This window comes from Sabethes cyaneus, chromosome 3, assembly GCF_943734655.1.
Source record: "Sabethes cyaneus chromosome 3, idSabCyanKW18_F2, whole genome shotgun sequence".
Lineage (NCBI taxonomy): Eukaryota > Metazoa > Arthropoda > Insecta > Diptera > Culicidae > Sabethes > Sabethes cyaneus.
The window spans coordinates 113,544,920-113,565,800 of NC_071355.1; the positions used below are offsets into that span (position 1 = coordinate 113,544,920).

General features: G+C 40.9%; 1 protein-coding gene and 1 long non-coding RNA gene across 5 annotated transcripts in view; one reads left to right on the forward strand and one right to left on the reverse strand.

Moving 5' to 3' along the window:
* LOC128743575 (uncharacterized) overlaps positions 1-18,967 on the forward strand; it is a 551,236-nt gene extending 532,269 nt beyond the window's left edge. For all 4 annotated transcript variants that reach the window (XM_053840175.1, XM_053840179.1, XM_053840178.1 and 1 more), the window contains one exon: positions 18,785-18,967. In XM_053840175.1, coding sequence (XP_053696150.1) covers positions 18,785-18,855 — 71 coding nt within the window. In that variant the 3' untranslated portion in view covers positions 18,856-18,967. The remainder of the gene's footprint in view (positions 1-18,784) is intronic.
* LOC128743577 (uncharacterized) lies at positions 2,473-2,967 on the reverse strand. Its single transcript, XR_008412306.1, has 3 exons — positions 2,801-2,967; positions 2,657-2,739; positions 2,473-2,581 (listed from the first exon to the last, which is right to left on the reverse strand). It is a non-coding gene; the product is annotated as an uncharacterized LOC128743577 (long non-coding RNA).
* Positions 18,968-20,881: the final 1,914 nt, after the last annotated feature.

Sequence of the window (20,881 nt, forward strand, 5' to 3'; positions counted from 1 at the left end):
TCGCGTCGCCTATCGTCGTCACTCGAATCTGTGTCCCTGTTCCGAATCTGGTACCTTGATGTTGGATTCCATTGACCATGTATCGGCTTGTCGCCTTCTTCGCGTCTGACTACGTATCCCTTCTGCTCAGCTTGCTCTCGAGGCCGCACCACTGCATTAGGCTGGTTGCTATTAAGCCGTCCCATTAAGTCAGCTAACGCGCTTTTCATTTCGTCCCACTCCTTCCTCGACACAACGATTGTGGACTCCTCACCTTGTTGGGCCTGACTTGGCACGAATATGCTATTTGGTACCTTCGACGAAACTGGTGTCTGTTTGGGAATAGCTCCTTTCGATCTATCCGGCGTGCTCTGCTTTTCTGCCGGAATTGCTGGTAGAGAAGGGTTCGCGATTTGGTTGACACCTGTACCTCCTTCGGCCCCTTGAATCAAATTGTTTATATGGTCCTTGACCGGCGACAGTGGGGGTCCGAACTGGAAGTCTTGCATTAAACTTTCAATACGTCTGGTTAATTCCCTACGCATTTTCTTCTCTTCCTCATTCGTAGCAAGAGCCCGTTTCACCCGATACCAATAATGTAACACTTTCGACTCTAACCTTGGTTCACTTTTTTTGGACAATGATTTCTCGAGACTCGACATTCTACCCTCGACATAAGACGATTCGTCTCTTATGTTCACATTGCAGCGGTAGTTCCTACCCTCACTTTGGTCTTCTCTGAACAAACTTCTTAGGACTCTTTGCTTTCCGACCAAATCCAACAAGAATGTTTCCTGAGGTTGATTCCGAATCATCAATTCATAATCAACCTCCTCTTGATTGAGGTCCTCCGCTCGCGGAAATAAACGATTCATGTTGTGGATTGTAATTGTTACTTTAAGCAAGAAATGATATAATGCAACAAAAATTATTCACACATACCAGGCCCAGAATATATATTGAGCACCAATAATTTTCGAAATAAAATGATTATATACGAAACTATGTAAATGATTATTCAATGGCTATATATTATCAATAAATCATCAATATTGGTTCATGCAAATATACAAATTAGGAATATAATGTACTAAGTCTAAGGAAAATATACTAAAGAAGCAAAAAAATGAGTTCCCAAGAGAGAAAAATTATGAAAGAAGAATTAACGTCGCTTATAGAGAAAAATTACTTGAAGAAAATTATTAATACAATTACCACTAGTCTTAATCTAATTATAAAAGAAAAAAGAACTAACGGCTGGCAATTTTGCAAATAAATATAATTAGTATTTACAAAAATAAAAAAATGAAGAGAAAAAAAAATTAACGCCAAAAGAATGAAGAGAAAATAAATTAAACTAAGCCCTTTTATATATCACCAGGCCAAATCTGCAAAAGCCTTGTTTTGTTGGGCGCCAAATGTAACAGGTCCGCCTTTTCGCTACCCGATTAATAAGCGGGTGGCTTAAGCGCCACTCTCCAATGGAGAGACCACCCACCGAGATTAACGGTTGCCCAGCCTGAGACCCTCGCAGGGAGAGGTTCACTTTTATCCCGAGTTCGGGAAGGGAAGCGGGTTGGCAGACTTAAACACGTGACGCTATACTCCGTATGGCTACGTCACAAAACTTTACCTACGATACAGACCCGGCACTTAAGAACAGCAGCGTTTGAACTCGCAGAGACAGACAAATGAACGGGGAATTCTCATCACTGGCCAAGTCCAGTTCCCACCTAGAAATGACCGCAAAATGATTGAAGAGAGTCCTTGGCTGATTTCGGAGTCAGCCGCCCCAGTAGAAAATGCTCAAAGACTAACAAGGAACGCAAACCGAACACATGAAAAATCCCTTCTAAGCCTACTGCATGGAGGTTCGTTTCATAACTTAAATGCGCCTTCTATCGTACTACTACAAATTTATATTTGAGAAAATTGGCATTCATCAAACACTCCACTTCGCATTTCTTAACATGGTTTATTCGATCGATTGATTCTCTCCACTTGCCTAGGCCTAATCATTTCATTCTATCCTTTCCCATCTTTCTTCTGTTCTAGCTAGCGGTGTGTGCAAAAAAAGAAAAGAACGTACGTTCGCTGTGCGGTGCGGTGGATTGCTACCAACCGGCTGCTGTTGGTTTGGTTAGGGTCACGGCCCGTATAATAGTCACATGCGCATGGACAACAATTCAAAAAAAGAGTACTCACTCAATACCCGGGGTTTACTTGAGGTTTACAGTCGCTGCTTGGTGGTCCATGTGGTTTAGCAAAATGGCGGGGTCGCCATCGCTATCCTGGGCAATACGCGATCTATCTGATCCGCGCCACGCGGATCCCGAAATTTACTCCTGCTGCTGACGTCGCACGGCGTGCGAAATTGGCTGCTTTCTACTCGACGCTAGTAGTCTCACTCGATGCTAGCCGCTTGCTGTTGGATGGATGCTGCCGATTGCTGTTCGGCCAGCCTATCCCGTACAGGGCGCAAATTGACGACGCTACCCTCGTCCGGCGTTGTAGCGGGCCGGGAAACCTTGAAGCTGACGGTGGGGTCAGAAGAAGTCGCTGACAATGTAGCAGGATGTCGATGACGTGTTCCGTGGCGAATCTATCATCCAAAATTTAAAAGAAAACCACACGCAATTTTACGCACACCGCCTTTTGGCAAAAATAGGTGCCCTACCTCTCGCAGCACACTTGCAGGCACGAACTGCGGTCGCACACGGGTAGCACTTTCAAAAAGCGAAATGTTCTATCACTGCCTATCTATGGGAAAGGGGAAAACTGCTTAGCTGGCTAGAAAAGGAATCTTCATGTGTTTCACTACCTTTACTTCCAATCACGTCGCGAGTCGAAATTACGGACAACTCCTGCCTCTTCCACGGGTCAGATTAAAGTGAAAGATCAGGGCAAGGTGATCCTCAGATAACCGTCCTTGATCGAAACCTGCCTAACGAAATTCTTTATCGCTGTGTTCGAAAGTACGAAGTTGCATTTTCGGTTAAAGCAATCTTCTTCCAGCGCACGGCTTGCATCTTGTCAACCCGACCAACCCCCCAAGGTTAGAGAGCAAAGTGAAACACTCTCCCGATTGCGGGCGGGTCATCAGCCTTTATCGACAGGTCAACCTCCTCGATCGAGTTAGCGATGATAGGCAAATTAGGCACGTAAGCGAGCGTCTGGGATATCATTCTGATAGCAGCACGTATGCAAATTTGATTTGATTTTGTGAGTCGGCGCGCGGTATTGCCGACCACAGATTTTTATTGAAAATTTATTTGGAGTAGGGATTTGAAAATGAAGATGAACTAATATTTAAATTTACCAATTATGCTAATAATATTGATAATGGAATCTTGGCCAATATTAAATTAATTCTACTACTATATACATGTGAGTTCGTTACAAAGTGTACACGGCGGTCGTCAATTGCCGCGCGTGTTTTACCGGCCTTTTTAACGTTACACTCCGTGACCGAAGTCCGAGAGCCGACAATCAGGACACGTCAATTGCGTGCCTTTTGTCGAGTCTGAGGTAGGGGTTTCAGTCCGCTTCGGGAGATCTATCACGGAAACGCAGTACGTGGGGTCTTCCGGGCATGTTGGTCCCTGCCAAGGACAAAACCCGGGTACGCATGACCCTAGTCATTGCGTCGCTCTCGTGAAGAGTAAAATCGGAAGCCTTCCGTCCAGCCGAACCACCCTCCGCACCTTTAGTTTCGGCCAATGCACACACGAACATCTGGCGACGAGTCAACCGCCATCGACCGTGACGTCGCCATCTTCGCCGTCGACCAGGACAACGCTAGCCATCGTCGAGCATCGTCAAAAACCCTGCGCAGGTATGTGATACGTTTATGGCCATAAACACAGTGCTAGAAAACCTACAAACAATTGTCCAGCCCGAACGTTATACGGTTACTGAATACAAAGTTCAAGATATTTATTTTACGTTTTTCATTCGTACGTTTGAGCAGAGTCCATTCTAAGGATCACTCACTCTTCCTTTCGTTGCCTTCACTTTGGTATTTCAGCTTCGTTCCGGGTCGTAACGTTCGCGGGTTTGGATCTAGTAGCATACCTGTTTTTAGCGGTTCTATCGCACGGCGGTGCGAAGCGGTTCTCTTGGTATCTATTTTCAGTTGCGTAACCCCTGTACCGTTCTAGCCGACCCCTGTACCGTTCTAGCCGACCCCTGAGAAACATCTCATGCTAAACATTAGTCGGGCAAACCTAACACGACTGGTGGTCTCTCGGGTTACCGGGAGTGGCGCATAAGCCACCAAGTTTAAAGTAGAAATTTCTTAAAGGTTAGTCTACGAACGGTTACATTGGCGCCCAACGAAAATTTATACAAAATTAGCGAATTTAAGTTTGGCGAAATTTTATAGATTTTTTGGTTTGATTGCCTGTCTGCAGGTTTTTGGTTTTCTTCTTTAGAGCAAATTGAGCATTTCTTTTGAGTTCGAGAGCAAAGAAAAACTAATTGATATAATTACTTGCTTATTACAATAACTTTTTCTTAATATCTTTAATTAACATTTTTTGTAAATATATTTTTGATATCATTAATTTTTAGGTATTTTGTTTTAAGATTATTACTGTACATAATATTATCTAGATTTAGTTTTTTTTCTTCCCCTAGCATAAAATTTATTATATTGATTTGTAATTCTAAGGTAGGTTAATTGTTTATTGATAATTGGAGCATAACCCAGCACAAAAAGATTGTTTTCAAGATGGTTCAGTGGTACATACTTCCTAACCCTGACCATCTAGACGAAGATGAAATTGATTTTGAAATCGCTTTGCGTAAGATTTTCGTGGATGAAAAAACTAAACTTGATGATAAAAAGAGAGAACTTAGAAGAGCATACAAAAATGAACGGAAAGAACCGCAGAAATATTTTTCTGGTCTGAACGTGATTGATGAAATGAAACAGGTGGAAATGAAAGTCGCGGCATCGTTGAAACGATTGAAAGTAGAATTTAGTTACGTCGATATTTCTCGAATTCGACATTATCTAGCGAGGGTCGCGGTAGCTACAGCAAACGGGGAAGAGGAAGAAGATTTGAAAAATATTTGTTTAGGCAAAATGGAAGAGTTGCTAAGAACATTGAAACAACGGGTGACGTACGACCCAGACTGCTCATCGGAAGAGACAGATTCTGAGAGTCGCGACGCGAAATCGGAAAAGGAGCAAGATAACGACGCGAGTAGTTCGAAATTAGAGGCAAGCGGAGCGGATAAGAAGCGTCAGATTGAAGAAATGCGAAATTCGTTTTCGAATCTTGATATAGGAGGAGTAAAAACAAAAGTAATGAAATTAAATCGGTCAAATACGTTCGATAGGGCTTCGCGACGGGATGAACATAGAGATAGGAGACACGAAAGAGCAGAGTCACGTCGACGTAGTAATACGCCAGAAGATTCTGACTTGGAGGGAGACCGAAATCGAAGATACCGCAGTGAAAGCGATTCGAGTTACCGCGGTTCGAATTGGGAACGAAAACGGAAAGCAACACGTAGGCGCAACCGTAGTAGATATTGTTCTTCGTCAACTGAGGATGAGCGCGACCATGAAGATGATCGTGAGCGAATATACAACCGCTACCGTAGAGATGATCGTGACCGTAGATACGATCGCGACCGTAGAGACGATCGCGACCGTAGAGATGATCGCGACCGTAGAGATGATCGCGACCGTAGAGATGATCGCGACCGTAGAGATAAACGCGACCGTAGAGATAAACGCGACCGTAGAGATGATAGCGACCATAGAGATCATCGCGACCGTAGAGATAAACGCGACCGTAGAGATGATCGCGACTGTAGAGATGATCGCGACCGTAGAGATAAACGCGACCGTAGAGATGATAGCGACCATAGAGATCATCGCGACCGTAGAGATAAACGCGACCGTAGAGATGATCGCGAGCACAGACAGAATCGCGACCGTAGAGAACGAAAAAGCGTCCGACATAGAGACAGGTCTTCATCATCGGAAGATGATAGACGACGGGATCGGTACCAAAATGGTCGTTCGAAAGTAGAAAAATGGGATGTTTACTTCAGCGGAGATAGTCGTTCGATGCAAGTAGAAGACTTTTTACATCGCGTTCAGAAATTGGCAAAGCACGAGAGAGTAAGTGAAGCAGAATTATTAGATCGAATACACTACAAATTGAAAGGGGATGCCAGCGACTGGTGGTTTACACGAGAACATCGATGTACCACGTGGAAAAAATTTGAAAATGAAATTCGATTTAGATTCGGGAACCCAAATCGCGATCGTGGAATTCGACAGCAATTACGGGACTTGAAACAAAGGAAAGGAGAAACCTTCGTCGCATTTGTTACAGAAATTGAAAAATTGAACCAATGCCTGCAGGAGTCATTTTCTACAAGAGAAATTTTTGAAACTGTATGGGAGAATATGCGACCCCATTACAAATCGAAATTAGCAACGATAGATGTTCGAAGTTTGAACCATTTACTAGACTTGAATCATAGAATCGATGCAAGTGACCCTAATTTATATCGGTCCAGTTACGGTACAAGAAATGAAATACAGAATTTGGGATGAAATGGGGAAGGCAAATGAGGAGCGTCCAATATAGCTCTAGCTATCCCAAGCCCCTACCTAGCGCCTCCACGTGGCCATACCCGGTAATGCTCTATTGAGTAGCCAAGCTAGGAGGTGCGATACTGTGTGGTTCCCGGCTGCCTGATCTCATAATCGAGGTTTTGGGCAGAAGGTGGAGCCACACGATCTGGTAAGCATAATATAAGTTATTTTAATTATTTTTTTCGTTTTAGATTATGAAGCATTTACTGCTTTATAGTGAAAACTTTGGCCAATACGTGTGTTAATACTGCACATGGATATTGAATACCAGAAGAAAAATCAAATTAATTATTAGAAGCATTTATGGAAAGTAAAGGACGCAACTCTATTCCATTCGAAGGACTGCTGGTGAGATTGTTCTATTTTTACGCATATATACCACATTTCATAAATAAACTAGAATCGGGAAGAGGGAGGGACCATCAGAGCACTTGTTTAAAGCGGTGGGCCTAGGGAGAGTGAAACAGTCAACTTTCTAGGGTTAATCTTGGCCCGATTAACAACACATCGTGGATAATGAGCGGGCTCTTCTCCCCACCTGCTGGAGTCATTCTGCATTAAGACGGTTTATTCAACGATTGACTCAGGTGACTTAGCCCTTGGAAGGAGATTCTCTAACTCCCTGGTACGTGTAAGCGATGTTGCTTATCGACCAATTCCCTTTTGGCCCTTCATACAAGAGTTGGGAAGCATGACCAATCGTTGAATATGTTCAACTCTTTTTGACATGATAGGCTCATTGCTATGAACGGATGTTCTGCTAAGGCAGGTGGTAGTACCATATATTCATATATATTCATAAGAAATGAAATACAGAATTTGAATGCCCACAGCTGTTCAGAAGACGAGTATTCGCCAGCTGAAGAAGCTGCAGTAAATGTTCTCCAAAGAAATATGAAAGCGAACAGAGAGGAAAGAGAAGTACGAAATGAAGTTCATAAGCAAGCAGAAAGGAATACCGTGAAATGCTGGAATTGTCAGAAGCCAGGACACAATTGGCGTTCATGTAAAGAACCTAAAATAGTATTCTGCTATGCGTGTGGGAATGTTGGGCGAACGACAAGAACATGTGAACGTAATCATTCACAAACTTTTTCACAGTCCAGTCAACGCAAGTCGTTAAACTAGACGCGAGGTGTCGGAAACGGAACCAAGATTCCTCGCAAAGAGATACGGTTCCAAAACAAAATTTCAACAAATTTGTGAAGTTTGAAGAAACATTGTTGATTGATGTAAAACCTAATCTTTCACCGAAAATTAAAGTGTCAGTTTTAGGAACTGAATTTTTAGCTTTACTTGACTCGGGAGCTAGCATTAGCGTATTGAATTCAACTAAAGTATTAGGAAATCATGGGCTAAAACTTTTAAGGGCAAATGTGAAGGTAAGCACCGCGGATAATACTGAGCATAGATGCCTAGGCTACGCAAATTTCCAGAAATTTCCAAACCACTAATCTTGGGGATGGACTTTTGGAATGCCTTTCAAATTCGTCCAGTAATTGGGAAAAATAATAGCCCTATTGAAATGGATTTACTTCACATTGATGGAAAACCATTGATCAATACGTTTTCAATGGAACATGAGAATTACTTAGAAGAGGAGATTCATTTGAAAATTTGTTCGCTGGAGCTTACAGAAAAAGAAGAAATTCTTTTGCATCGCTCTCAGTTAGAACCAGACGATTCTCTTGATATTCCGTCGTTGGAACTTCCTAGTAATCCTGAAGAGATCATCGAAACAATTGAAACAGAACATGATCTAACTGAGAACCAACGTAAAGAACTGGTAGGAACAATAAAACTATTTCCGATCACAAGCGATAGAAAGTTAGGGCGAACCAGTCTAATAGAACACGAGATTGAAGTAATAGAGGGAGCTAAAATGAGGGATTTACCTATGTACCGATATTCTCCTGGAATATGGGAAAAGATAGAAAAAGAGTTGGAACGTTACGAACAGCTGGACGCTATAGAAGAATATACTAGCGAATTTGCCAGTCCGTTAGTCCCGGTGAAAAAGTCAAATGGGAAAATACGAGTCTGTTTAGATTCACGTCGCATAAATTCTATAACTAAAAAAGATGCGTACCCCATGAGAAATATGAATGAGATTTTTCATAGATTGCAAAAGGCGAAATACTTTAGTATAATTGATCTGAAAGATGCCTATTTTCAGATTCCGTTGAAAGAAAGTTCTAGGAACTATACAGCTTTTAGAACCCCAAAGGGACTTTTCAGATTCAAGGTAGTTCCATTCGGACTTATAAACGCTCCTTTCACAATGAGCAGGCTAATGAATAAGGCAATGGGGTTTGATTTAGAGCCCTACGTGTTTATTTATTTGGACGACATAGTAATCGCTACAGAAAACTTAGCAGATCACTTGCGATTATTAAAAGAAGTTGCAATTAGGTTAGAAAAAGCAGGCTTAACCATTTCGGTTGAAAAAAGCCGATTTTGCAGGAAACAGGTACGATATTTGGGCTATTTACTAACAGAGAACGGTCTAGTTATTGACAGTAGTAAGCTAGAACCTATCTTAAACTATCCGCGACCTAAGAGTATCCGAGATGTTAGGAGGCTAATGGGTTTAATGGGTTTCTACCAAAAATTCATAAAAAGCTATAGTCATGTGACCGCACCAATATCAGATCTATTGAAGAAAGGGAAAAAGTTTAAATGGACCGAGGAAGGGGAAAATGCACTAGATGAACTTAAATCTGTGCTAACATCCTCACCGGTTTTAGCAAACCCACAATATGACAAACCTTTCACGATTGAGACAGATGCGTCACAACTAGCAGTTGGCGCAGCTTTAATACAAGAATCTCCTGAAGGAAACCGAATTGTGGCCTATTTTAGTAAAAAACTTTCCAGTACGCAACGCAAGTATGCGGCGACTGAGAAAGAATGCCTGGCAGTTTTGTTAGCAATAGAAAGTTTTAGGCACTACATAGAGGGAACTACTTTTAAGGTCATAACAGATGCTAAAAGCATCACGTGGCTCTTTTCAATTACTGCGACCAACGGAAATTCAAGGTTACTCCGCTGGGCATTGAAACTACAATCATACGACTTCACTATTCAATATAGGAAAGGAAAAGATAACATCCTTGCCGATTGCTTATCTAGAATTGACGCTATCCAAATAGTAGATAAAGATTATGACGAACTACGGGATAAAATTAAAGCAAATAAGGACAAATACAAAGATTTTAAAATTATAGGGACAAAAATTTATAAATATGTGCAGAACACCGCACGAGTAGAAGATAAACGGTATTTGTGGAAATATTATCCACCATTTGATGAGCGAACAGAAATAATTAAAGTAGCTCACGAACCTGCACATCTAGGTTACGAAAAAACTATATACAAGCTCAGGGAGAAGTATTATTGGCCAAAAATCGCAATTGACACCAAACAGTTTTGCAAAACTTGTTTAGCATGCAAAACATCGAAGAGCATAAACATTAATGCAACCCCACCGATGGGTTCGCAGAAAAAGAACTGCGATCACCCCTGGCAATTCATTACACTTGACTATTTAGGGCCATTTCCATCTTCAGGTAAATGTAGAAGTACCTGCTTATTAGTAGTAACTGACGTGTTCACGAAGTTTGTCCTGGTGCAGCCATTTAGGCAGGCAACAGCACAGTCGTTGATTCAATTTTTAGAGCAATCTATATTTTTATTGTTTGGCGTACCGGAAGTCGTACTGACAGTCAACGGTAGCCAATTTACGTCAAAAGCATTCGGGGATTTATTAAACCAATACGGCATAACGCATTGGCTAACACCCTATTACCACCCACAGGTGAATAACTCGGAAAGGGTAAATAGAGTTATAACAGCAGCAATTAGGGCTAACATAAAAACCAATCATAAAACATGGGCCGACAACATTCACCACATAGCGAATGCGATAAGAAATTCGGTGCATGATTCTACGAAACATACTCCGTACTTTTTAACGTTCGGACGAAATATGATATCTGACGGAAGAGAATATCAGACGATGAGAGGAATGAACAACCATACAGGACATACAATATCGAACCAAGAAAGAGACAAACTTTACGAAGAAGTGAAGAAGAATTTAAGAGATGCCTACCAGAAACAAGCGAAATATTATAACCTCCGATCGAACGCAAACGCACCAAAATATCAAGTGGGAGAGAAAGTTTTGAAGAAAAGTACTTTCCTCTCTGATAAGGGGAAAGACTTTTGTGCCAAATTAGCACCGAAATATACGGAGGCAATCGTGAAGACTGTTTTAGGGGATAGCTATGAATTGGAATCCTTAGCAGGGAAACCAATAGGGATTTTTCATTCATCGTTCTTAAAGAAATTTTAGTCAAGAACGAAGTTTTCAAAGCTATGTAATTTATTGCAGGTCGAGTAACTCCCTGTCAATAAAAGGACAAGAAAATGTCGAGCTTGCTCCCTATGAAGAAAAGACGCTGTTAGTACCCTAACAAGACGGTAGATTAAAACTAAATTAGTTTACAGGCATTTGTAAAAAAAAACCTACGTTATATAATGCAAAGAGCTACTTAATACTAGGTTAGTACTTGTTGTTAGTATAAAAGGGGCAGGGGAAACAAACTTAAACTACATATTTACGAGAGTATCCGGTATCCAAATATCGGTTCACGCAAGTAATCCCTGTTAGTGAATTGGAGCAGATCATCCATTTTATTCCTGCTTTATTAGTTGCTGAAAAAAAAGAAGAGAAGAAAAATTTTAGCATTGTTTCATAGCGAAGAGGAACGATACATTAATACCACCAAAATGGCTGTTTTCCGGATGTAACTAATGAAATCAGAGCTGAAAATAAAAGAAGGAATTGTTAGAAGCAATTTTATATCTGAAAAATATACCAACTTCCCAGGTTTCGGCATCAAATATCAAATTTTCACGGAAAAACACTTCACTTGCACTAGTTTTTTCCACTTCGTTTTACTTTTGACAGAACTCATAAAGCTTTCGCGTTCTGTCGCCCTCACAGTGTTGCGGGTTATGCTATCTAGGTCAGTTGATCATTTCAGATCATCGCTGAAATATTTCCGTGAATTATTTCAAAAGCTTCGTTTTGATATAGCGGAATGTTTCATAAATTTTGAAAATCCGTTTGTTGGAGTTTAGATTAGTGGGCTAATAAATTAATTAATTGAGTCAATTTTAATTGATAAATTGATTTATTAGCATTTAAAAGTTAGCACTGAAGTTTACAGTTAGTCGGAACAAGCCTCCGATATGGTAAACCAGTGCCTAACTTAGTTTACGTTACGTTTGACAGAATTGGCAAATTGTAGGTAACGATGCCAATGTAGTAGACCTTGCGTTTATGTAGTTAGCATAACAAGACAGTGCAGGGGACAGAAATAGAAGCTAAGTTCAGTTGAATAGTTCAGGAAGATATCGTCGAATTTTATCATTTTTAATAAGGTTACTTTTAAGGTTGCTTTTAAGGTTACTCAATTACTTGATCAAATTTTCATAAATTTGAGTAGGGTGATGTAACATGTTGTTTACTTTACGCCGAAATTTAGATAATAAATTTTATTTGCATCAGATTTTTAATGTTTGCTCAGCTCGACTAAAAGGTTTGCTCATATGTGAAAAGTTTCGCGAACGTAATATTTCGGGTAACGCCGGAATATAGGCAACGCTCGTACTGTATAAGCCACGTGCGATGATTTATTCTAATAGCATGCGTGCAATATTTCGTATCATGAAAGTAAAGCTCGATAAAACATAAATCGGTAACGACCACTAGATGTCACTTTAGTATTATGCTGCTAAAGGTGTGCAAGAGAAAATAAGGTACTCATTTCGCCATACTTAAATTAATTTATCCGTTTAGTGGGCGCAGCCATGCTGTCTAGAAACCGCCAAAATTTAAATAAAAGAACCGAGGTTTCTTTATTAAAATATTCAAGCTACTCGTCCATTTCGCTTACGTATCGGCTGGTGAACAGAAGTTCTCAAAAGTGCTATTGAGCTGTTTAAACGAATATTGTGCTATTCAAGTTTAAAATAACCAAAGGGTTATTGTGTTTTTTTAAATAATTAAACCAAGGTACCAAAGTAGTTAAGCTAATTGTGAGTGAGTTTAATTAAAGGATTTATTTTACTGTAGTCATTCCTTGGATTGCTGGAAAAACCTTAAAAGTGAACTCTGTTCAAGTGTACCGGGATATTAATCGTACAAAGGTAAATTTTGAATTCTCGTTAGACTTTTTGTGTAGTAATTCACGTATTTCCGTTCGCACGGGACAGTAGCGCTCCATGCGCTTTTTGTACGGAATTCTTTTTTGCTGGATTCTGGAGTGCTACGGTCCACTTTCCGTTCCGTTCGTGTGTGCAGTTAAGGCCCGCCTTCGTGGCAGTCAAACGGGGGCGTGTGGTGTTTTCCGTTAAGTTTGCGTTGCGAAAGTGTACACGGCGGTCGTCAATTGCCGCGCGTGTTTTACCGGCCTTTTTAACGTTACACTCCGTGGCCGAAGTCCGAGAGCCGACAATCAGGACACGTCGTCAATTGCGTGCCTTTTGTCGAGTCTGAGGTAGGGGTTTCATTCCGTTTCGGGAGATCTATCACGGAAACGCAGTACGTGGGGTCTTCCGGGTACGTTGGTCCCTGCCAAGGACAAAACCCGGGTACGCATGACCCTAGTCATTGCGTCGCTCTCGTGAAGAGTAAAATCGGAAGCCTTCCGTCCAGCCGAACCACCCTCCGCACCTTTAGTTTCGGCCAATGCACACACGAACATCTGGCGACGAGTCAACCGCCATCGACCGTGACGTCGCCATCTTCGCCGTCGACCAGGACAACGCTAGCCATCGTCGAGCATCGTCAAAAACCCTGCGCAGGTATGTGATACGTTTATGGCCATAAACACAGTGCTAGAAAACCTACAAACAATTGTCCAGCCCGAACGTTATACGGTTACTGAATACAAAGTTCAAGATATTTATTTTACGTTTTTCATTCGTACGTTTGAGCAGAGGGCATTCTAAGGATCACTCACTCTTCCTTTCGTTGCCTTCACTTTGGTATTTCAGCTTCGTTCCGGGTCGTAACGTTCGCGGGTTTGGATCTATACCATGTTTACTAGATCCAAACGGCGAAGATGGCGACGTCACGGTCGATGGCGGTTGACTCGTCGCCAGATGTTCGTGTGTGCATTGGCCGAAACTAAAGGTGCGGAGGGTGGTTCGGCTGGACGGAAGGCCAATGTAACCGTTCGTAGACTAACCTTTAAGAAATTTCTACTTTAAACTTGGTGGCTTATGCGCCACTCCCGGTAACCCGAGAGACCACCAGTCGTGTTAGGTTTGCCCGACTAATGTTTAGCATGAGATGTTTCTCAGGGGTCGGCTAGAACGGTACAGGGGTTACGCAACTGAAAATAGATACCAAGAGAACCGCTTCGCACCGCCGTGCGATAGAACCGCTAAAAACAGGTATGCTACTAGATCCAAACCCGCGAACGTTACGACCCGGAACGAAGCTGAAATACCAAAGTGAAGGCAACGAAAGGAAGAGTGAGTGATCCTTAGAATGGACTCTGCTCAAACGTACGAATGAAAAACGTAAAATAAATATCTTGAACTTTGTATTCAGTAACCGTATAACGTTCGGGCTGGACAATTGTTTGTAGGTTTTCTAGCACTGTGTTTATGGCCATAAACGTATCACATACCTGCGCAGGGTTTTTGACGATGCTCGACGATGGCTCCTATCTCTATGTTCATCCCGTCGCGAAGCCCTATCGAACGTATTTGACCGATTTAATTTCATTACTTTTGTTTTTACTCCTCCTATATCAAGATTCGAAAACGAATTTCGCATTTCTTCAATCTGACGCTTCTTATCCGCTCCGCTTGCCTCTAATTTCGAACTACTCGCGTCGTTATCTTCGATTTCGGTCTCCCTCCAAGTCAGAATCTTCTGGCGTATTACTACGTCGACGTGACTCTGCTCTTTCGTGTCTCCTATATCTCTTATCTGTTTTTAGCGGTTCTATCGCACGGCGGTGCGAAGCGGTTCTCTTGGTATCTATTTTCAGTTGCGTAACCCCTGTAACCGTTCGTAGACTAACCTTTAAGAAATTTCTACTTTAAACTTGGTGGCTTATGCGCCACTCCCGGTAACCCGAGAGACCACCAGTCGTGTTAGGTTTGCCCGACTAATGTTTAGCATGAGATGTTTCTCAGGGGTCGGCTAGAACGGTACAGGGGTTACGCAACTGAAAATAGATACCAAGAGAACCGCTTCGCACCGCCGTGCGATAGAACCGCTAAAAACAGGTATGCTACTAGATCCAAACCCAAATTTGTAACCGAACGGTTACAAATTCTGGCAAAATATAGGTTTATTATTTTCAATTTTTCAATAGATCAACATCAAGAATCCATACTTTTCTTCATTTCAGTTAATTCTTAGAAGATTTTCCGATCTATTGGTGTAAGAATATTGAAAATCGATCGGAAAACCGCTGAGTTATTAGCGCTCAAAACCTTTCATTTTTCGTGACGCTCGCATTTTTCGATTTTTTGGAATGACACCCTATCTCAAAACTTGCCGTAAGACGTAGTCCTACGTCAAAACGATGCGATCAAGCTAATGACTATCTTTTCATGAAAGTACATTCAAAAGAAGCTTAACTTTTGATTTTCATGCAAAAATAATTATCTGAAGTAGCGTCAGCTAAGAAATAGTTCCATTTCTCTTTTTCATATCTAATGCTCTATTCAGGTATTTTTTCTAATTCAGATATATTGCAAAATTGAAGCCAAGCAAACTAATAGTAAAATTTTGAGATTAATCATATTGTTGTAGATATCCTTTTTCTTCAAAAACGAAATATAATAAAAAATTTTCTGAACTCTTGTTTTTCAAAGATGCTAACTTTTGAACGCATGGTATTAATATCAAAATATCAAAAAATCTGCTATGAACACATATTTCATATTGTCAATTCAAAACAAGTTTCGTATGTGGCTCTAGAGCCCGAATATTTAGGCCGTCTGCAGATCCGTTAGAGGGGTAATTTCTAATTTTATATATATATATATATATATATATATATATATATATATATATATATAGATATATATATATATATATATATATATATATATATATATATATATATATATATATATATAGATATATATATATATATATATATAGATATATATATATATATATATATAGATATATATATATATATATTCATTCAAGTCTGCAAAAATTATCTTTTGTGTTTACATTATATTTCTATAAATCACGTAAGTATTCTAAAATTAAATAAGGTGTTCATAAAGTAACATAAATCACGCTTACAAGTATTTCTGCACCCAAGGAAAGCAAATATAATTATTGTACGCAATTCGTAGTGAATTTTACTGGCAAATAAGGATTTTGAGGAATACTGAACGGATATTTAAAAATATAGTCAAGCTAATTATAGATGTTCCTGAGAAATTAAATAGTGATTATTGTGACAGGTGAAAGGCTAGGTCACGCCGTTAGGTAGATTAATTCGGTTTTTTTTGTAAACACACACCCACCCCTCCCCAGGAAACATTTCTGGCTACGCCCCTGTTCCAAAATATAAAAAAAAGGCGCCGGTATCTGTCAATTGACGGCATGATGATTTGGTTAATTTTGGAAATTTTGAATTGAAAAAGGGATGATAGAGCTTCTTAGTCGTGAATTAAAGATAGAACCAACAAAACGGCGAATGTCGCAAGCGCGAACAAACCGAGGTAGAGCTGATTTTCTTATGTTGGCCCCTCTCCCGTTTTGTTTACGTTTGCGACTTTCGCCCTTTTGTTAATTCTATCTAGAATTGGCTAAACTCTATACTGAAAGTTGAGTTGTTTCCGATAGACGTGTCGAATTTACAGTGTACATTGGTAACCTTTTATGCCACTATGGCGCTAGTAGTCGTGTCTTTAGGATTGTAGAAGAGTGAACTATATTGTTAATATAATATTGTCAATTGTAAGGAAAATTGAAGATAGAACTAACAAAAGGGCGAATGTCGCAAGCGTAAACAAACCGAGTGAGAGTTGATTTTCCTATGCTGACACAGCAAAAATTAACTCTCACTCGTTTTGTTTACATTTGCGACATTCGCCCTTTTGTTAATTCTATCTAGAATTGTACCATCCAAAGAGCGATATCGCTCATAAAAGTGCTTAAATCGTTTCGGTATCTTTGGCGCACTTTTTCGTTATCTTCCAAGCAATAACTGCGCCGAAGAGACCGAAACAATTTAAGCTAAAATAGCACTTTTATGAGCGGTTGCGCACTTATTGATTGGACAATTTTCCTTGCAATTACAATATATCCCGCATTTTGCACCTTACTGGACACCGCAGTCTAAAAGTGCGACTGGCACAAAAAGTGCGACAATGCGAATGCTGTGAGTGAGAAAGAGAAAGAGTGACAACTGCAACTGCTGTTTTGTTTTGTCATATAGGGTAAAAGCACCAGTTGTGGCCATAGTTTGTCAAACATTCAACGTTATCGATCCTTTTCCATCAAAACCGACTAAACTAAATAAGTTTAATATCATCAATAGGTAATTTCCGCTGTAATCTTCATACTGTATTAGTTGATGTGAGGAAAATATACTTTTTTGTTTTAATTTTTATCGAATGAAAAATCTCTGGTGGGTTCCTATTTTGGCCATATTGTTCTAGCATTCGCCACTCTGTGTTCCTATTTTGGCCACCCTGCTGAAAAAGTGTCGCAAAACATGATAAATGTACCGGGTAATCTATTTTACTGAATGAGTCATCTTTTTAATACAAAATTGCATCGTACCAGTATTGCAACCGGATATTTAACGCCCTCATTACTTTCGCAAGACTTACAAATTGGTTTTCTAGAAAAAAGATCAAAACAACAGCTGATATTACAGCTTCAGGAGTATGACGGGTCATGAAACACAAGAACCATTTCCTGCCTAACGTATACGAATGTTAACAAAAATGTGAATATTTTATACAATGTGGAATCTACCAGGACAATTGTTTTTTAACGGAGTACACGAGGGTTTTCATTTAGAAAACCCTTCACTTTGTACAACAAATTACGGCGCTGTACTGGAAAACCGCGTCGTTGCATTTCAATGAGCCAGGCAACAATCTTTTCCTCTTCCGCTTGGGAAAGTACCGTTCCGAGACCCCGTGTTGTGCTTTTCTGCCACTTTCCACTCATGCGGTATCGAATTGTAGACCTCGGAATACCGCATTTTTGGCAGGCCGCGTATACCGAAGTTGTTGATGTATCCTCAATACAGGGCTGAAGTGTACTTTCATTATATGCCTGACTGGCAATGTTTTTGGATGACGCCATCGAATCGTATGCAATCTTCAACAAAAATATCAAATGATCAGTCACCTTATTCATAAATCAATGAATATAGTACTTACTGTCTTCCAGTGGTAAAAACGGAATAATTGTTGATGAACCACAATCAAGATTTCAGAACTAAATAACGTATGGCGAAAACGAGCACGTGAAACTTGAAATCGGTTTGACAGATGGCCAAAAGCGGAACAGTGAATGTTTTTGGCCTCCTATGATTAAACGTCTTTTTTTTTAAGAAAAAAGACTATTTTACGTTTATTAAAAGATCGATGATTTGTTAAATAACCCATTATACCAGATGTGAAAACCAATGAAAAATAAATAATTTTGGATAAAAGTTATTATGTATTGAAAATTGCTTTCATACTATGCTGACAATAGATTATGTGGGGATTTAGTAGAGGTCAATTTTTTTCTGCTTTCCTGATAGGATATTAATTCTCATGGATTAGTTTTTAGGCAAATTATGTGGAGAAATATCAAGAATTTGATTTATTTTAGTTTAAACTTGTGCTATTGACCATATAATTTCACAATTAACAGTTAAACTCAAGTATGGCCAAAACGGGTACTATGGCTAAAACCGGTGTTTCTGCCCTACATTGGCATTAGAGAAAATAATCTGGATTAATCCAGGTACAGCTGCAAAGCACAATATTTGGTATACCTAATATAATTACTATATTAAATAATAATATAATATATTTGCAAACAGTCAGAATTCTTAAAATTTAGGTTAAATTTCCTTAAGTTTTAAAATTTGTTTTTTTTTTTAATTCTCTTTTCAGATCTGCAAAATCCTGACAGTTCAATATCCAAAGCACTTATCTACATTCCGCCATTAATATTTGAGCCATAAACATTCATGGCTTTTATGACTAAAAACAGGAAGAAAAAAATACATAAGGGATTCGTGAATTTTTCCAATCGCAAGCGCAAAAAACTTTCCTGATCTAAAAATATATATTATTGACGGCAGTCTATGATTTTTTTGGCTGGCAAAGGGTGAACATGTGCATTTCATAACCTCTGTTCATTAACTCCTATTCCTACTTCCACGAGCTGCCGGCTGGGGTACGCAACTTCGGTTGTCGTATGCTAACAGGAAAGGGGGCACAGTGGCTCCCGCCCACATTAAGATGGCAGCCCCTTCAGCGGGATAAGGGCCTAAGGTTAACAACTACTGTACCGGAACACAAAAAAGCTACCGAAAATGAAAGTAGAAATCTCTCTGGATTGTTGGTAACGACCTTTAGCATGAAAATACGTACACGAATCGGAACATGGAATATACTGACCCTTGCCCAGCAGGGCAAGCTGGCTCAACTTGCAAGGGAAGCTAGCCGCCTGAAGCTTGAAATTCTGGGGCTGAGCGAGGTCCGCTGGCCGGGTACTGGCGAACACAGGACATCATCCGGGCAAGTATTGCTCTACTCTGGCATACGAAGTGAAAATGCTACTCGAGAAAGAGGAGTTGGCTTCCTACTGTGCCCAGGGGCACATGCGGCCCTGATGAAATGGGAACCGATAAATGAGCGAATAATCGTTGCCAGATTCAGAACACGGGTTAGGAACCTTACAGCAATCCAGTGCTATGCGCCAACAGATGCTGCGACCTGGCGAAAGCCGGCATTGAGCGAGCTCGGACCAGATCGGCTAAGACAGCTGCCCGTCAACGATACGCATTACGCCGAACTGGAGAGGGCTGTTCAACATGCTTGTAGACGGGACAAGAGAGCCTGGACTAACTCCCTAGCCAAACAAGGAGCAACCGCCGTCGCCAATGGTGATAACCGTTTGTTGTAGGATATTTTGTAAGAGGGATTCTGGCCAGACCTCTAAAGTCCCGACTTATGCGCCAGACGACGAGTCGTCTGCCGGGAATTCAGATCGATTTGCCCTGGCTAGCTCGTTTTCCCAGTCTGACTCCAAAATCCTCCTTCAGTCGTAATCCAAACTCCAATTTTCCAAGTCCCTTCCAACCAGATTTCTTCAAAATTTCTTCCTATTAACAACTCCTATTTTTAATTATTCCCAAAATTTAATTTCTTGTCCTTTTTTTTTAACGAGTAGGGAAATCTGCTATCAGACACCTGAGAAAACAACTCAGGGAGTGGGGTTTGGTATCCCGACCCCCCTACTGGGACGTGAGGATCCAGACTCACTAAAACCCTACTCGAGTCTCCAGCCTCAATCCCCCCTGGAACCACCTTATCGGTATTATTTCAGGGAGGGGCTATTGTGCTTAACGCACGCTCTTAGAGAACTACTGGACTATGGTAGTTAGGCTGTTTATTCGCCGTTGATCGGCTTTCCAGCGGTTTTGTAGCTCAAGTACGATCTGAGTAGCAGCCGCATTGACCGCACCCCAGACGTCCGAGCTAGAACACATCCTTTGTCCTTTTATTTGACACGATTCGTGTTTAATGGTGCACTTCATATCTCTTACCTACTTACAATGTCTGTCCCTACTAATTGGTAATTGGTTTCTGTCTCTATGTGGTGTGATAACGGCATGCGTACTCACGATCTTTCTCCGGAGAACTTACAATCACCACCCCGTTGGGTGGTATGCTGGAACTACGGGTAGCGTGATTTCTTTCCAGCGGCGAACCACCAGCGATTGCTGCCGGTGCGGCTAGACGACGCAGCGATGGAGACGGGTGGTTTTTCAGCAGGCGAACGACACGGGCAGCGAAGCAATCTTTACTCGATCGGGACCGACGGAAGGATTCCTGTTTATGCGTGAGTCGGGGGCGACTCGCACTGGCGTTGGGACTTCTTTCCCCAGGTAGACCACTCACGATTTTGGCAACCACTGTGACGGAAGGTGGGGCTCGTGAGGCCGACTTTCAACAGACTTTCTATCCACGATGACCAACGCA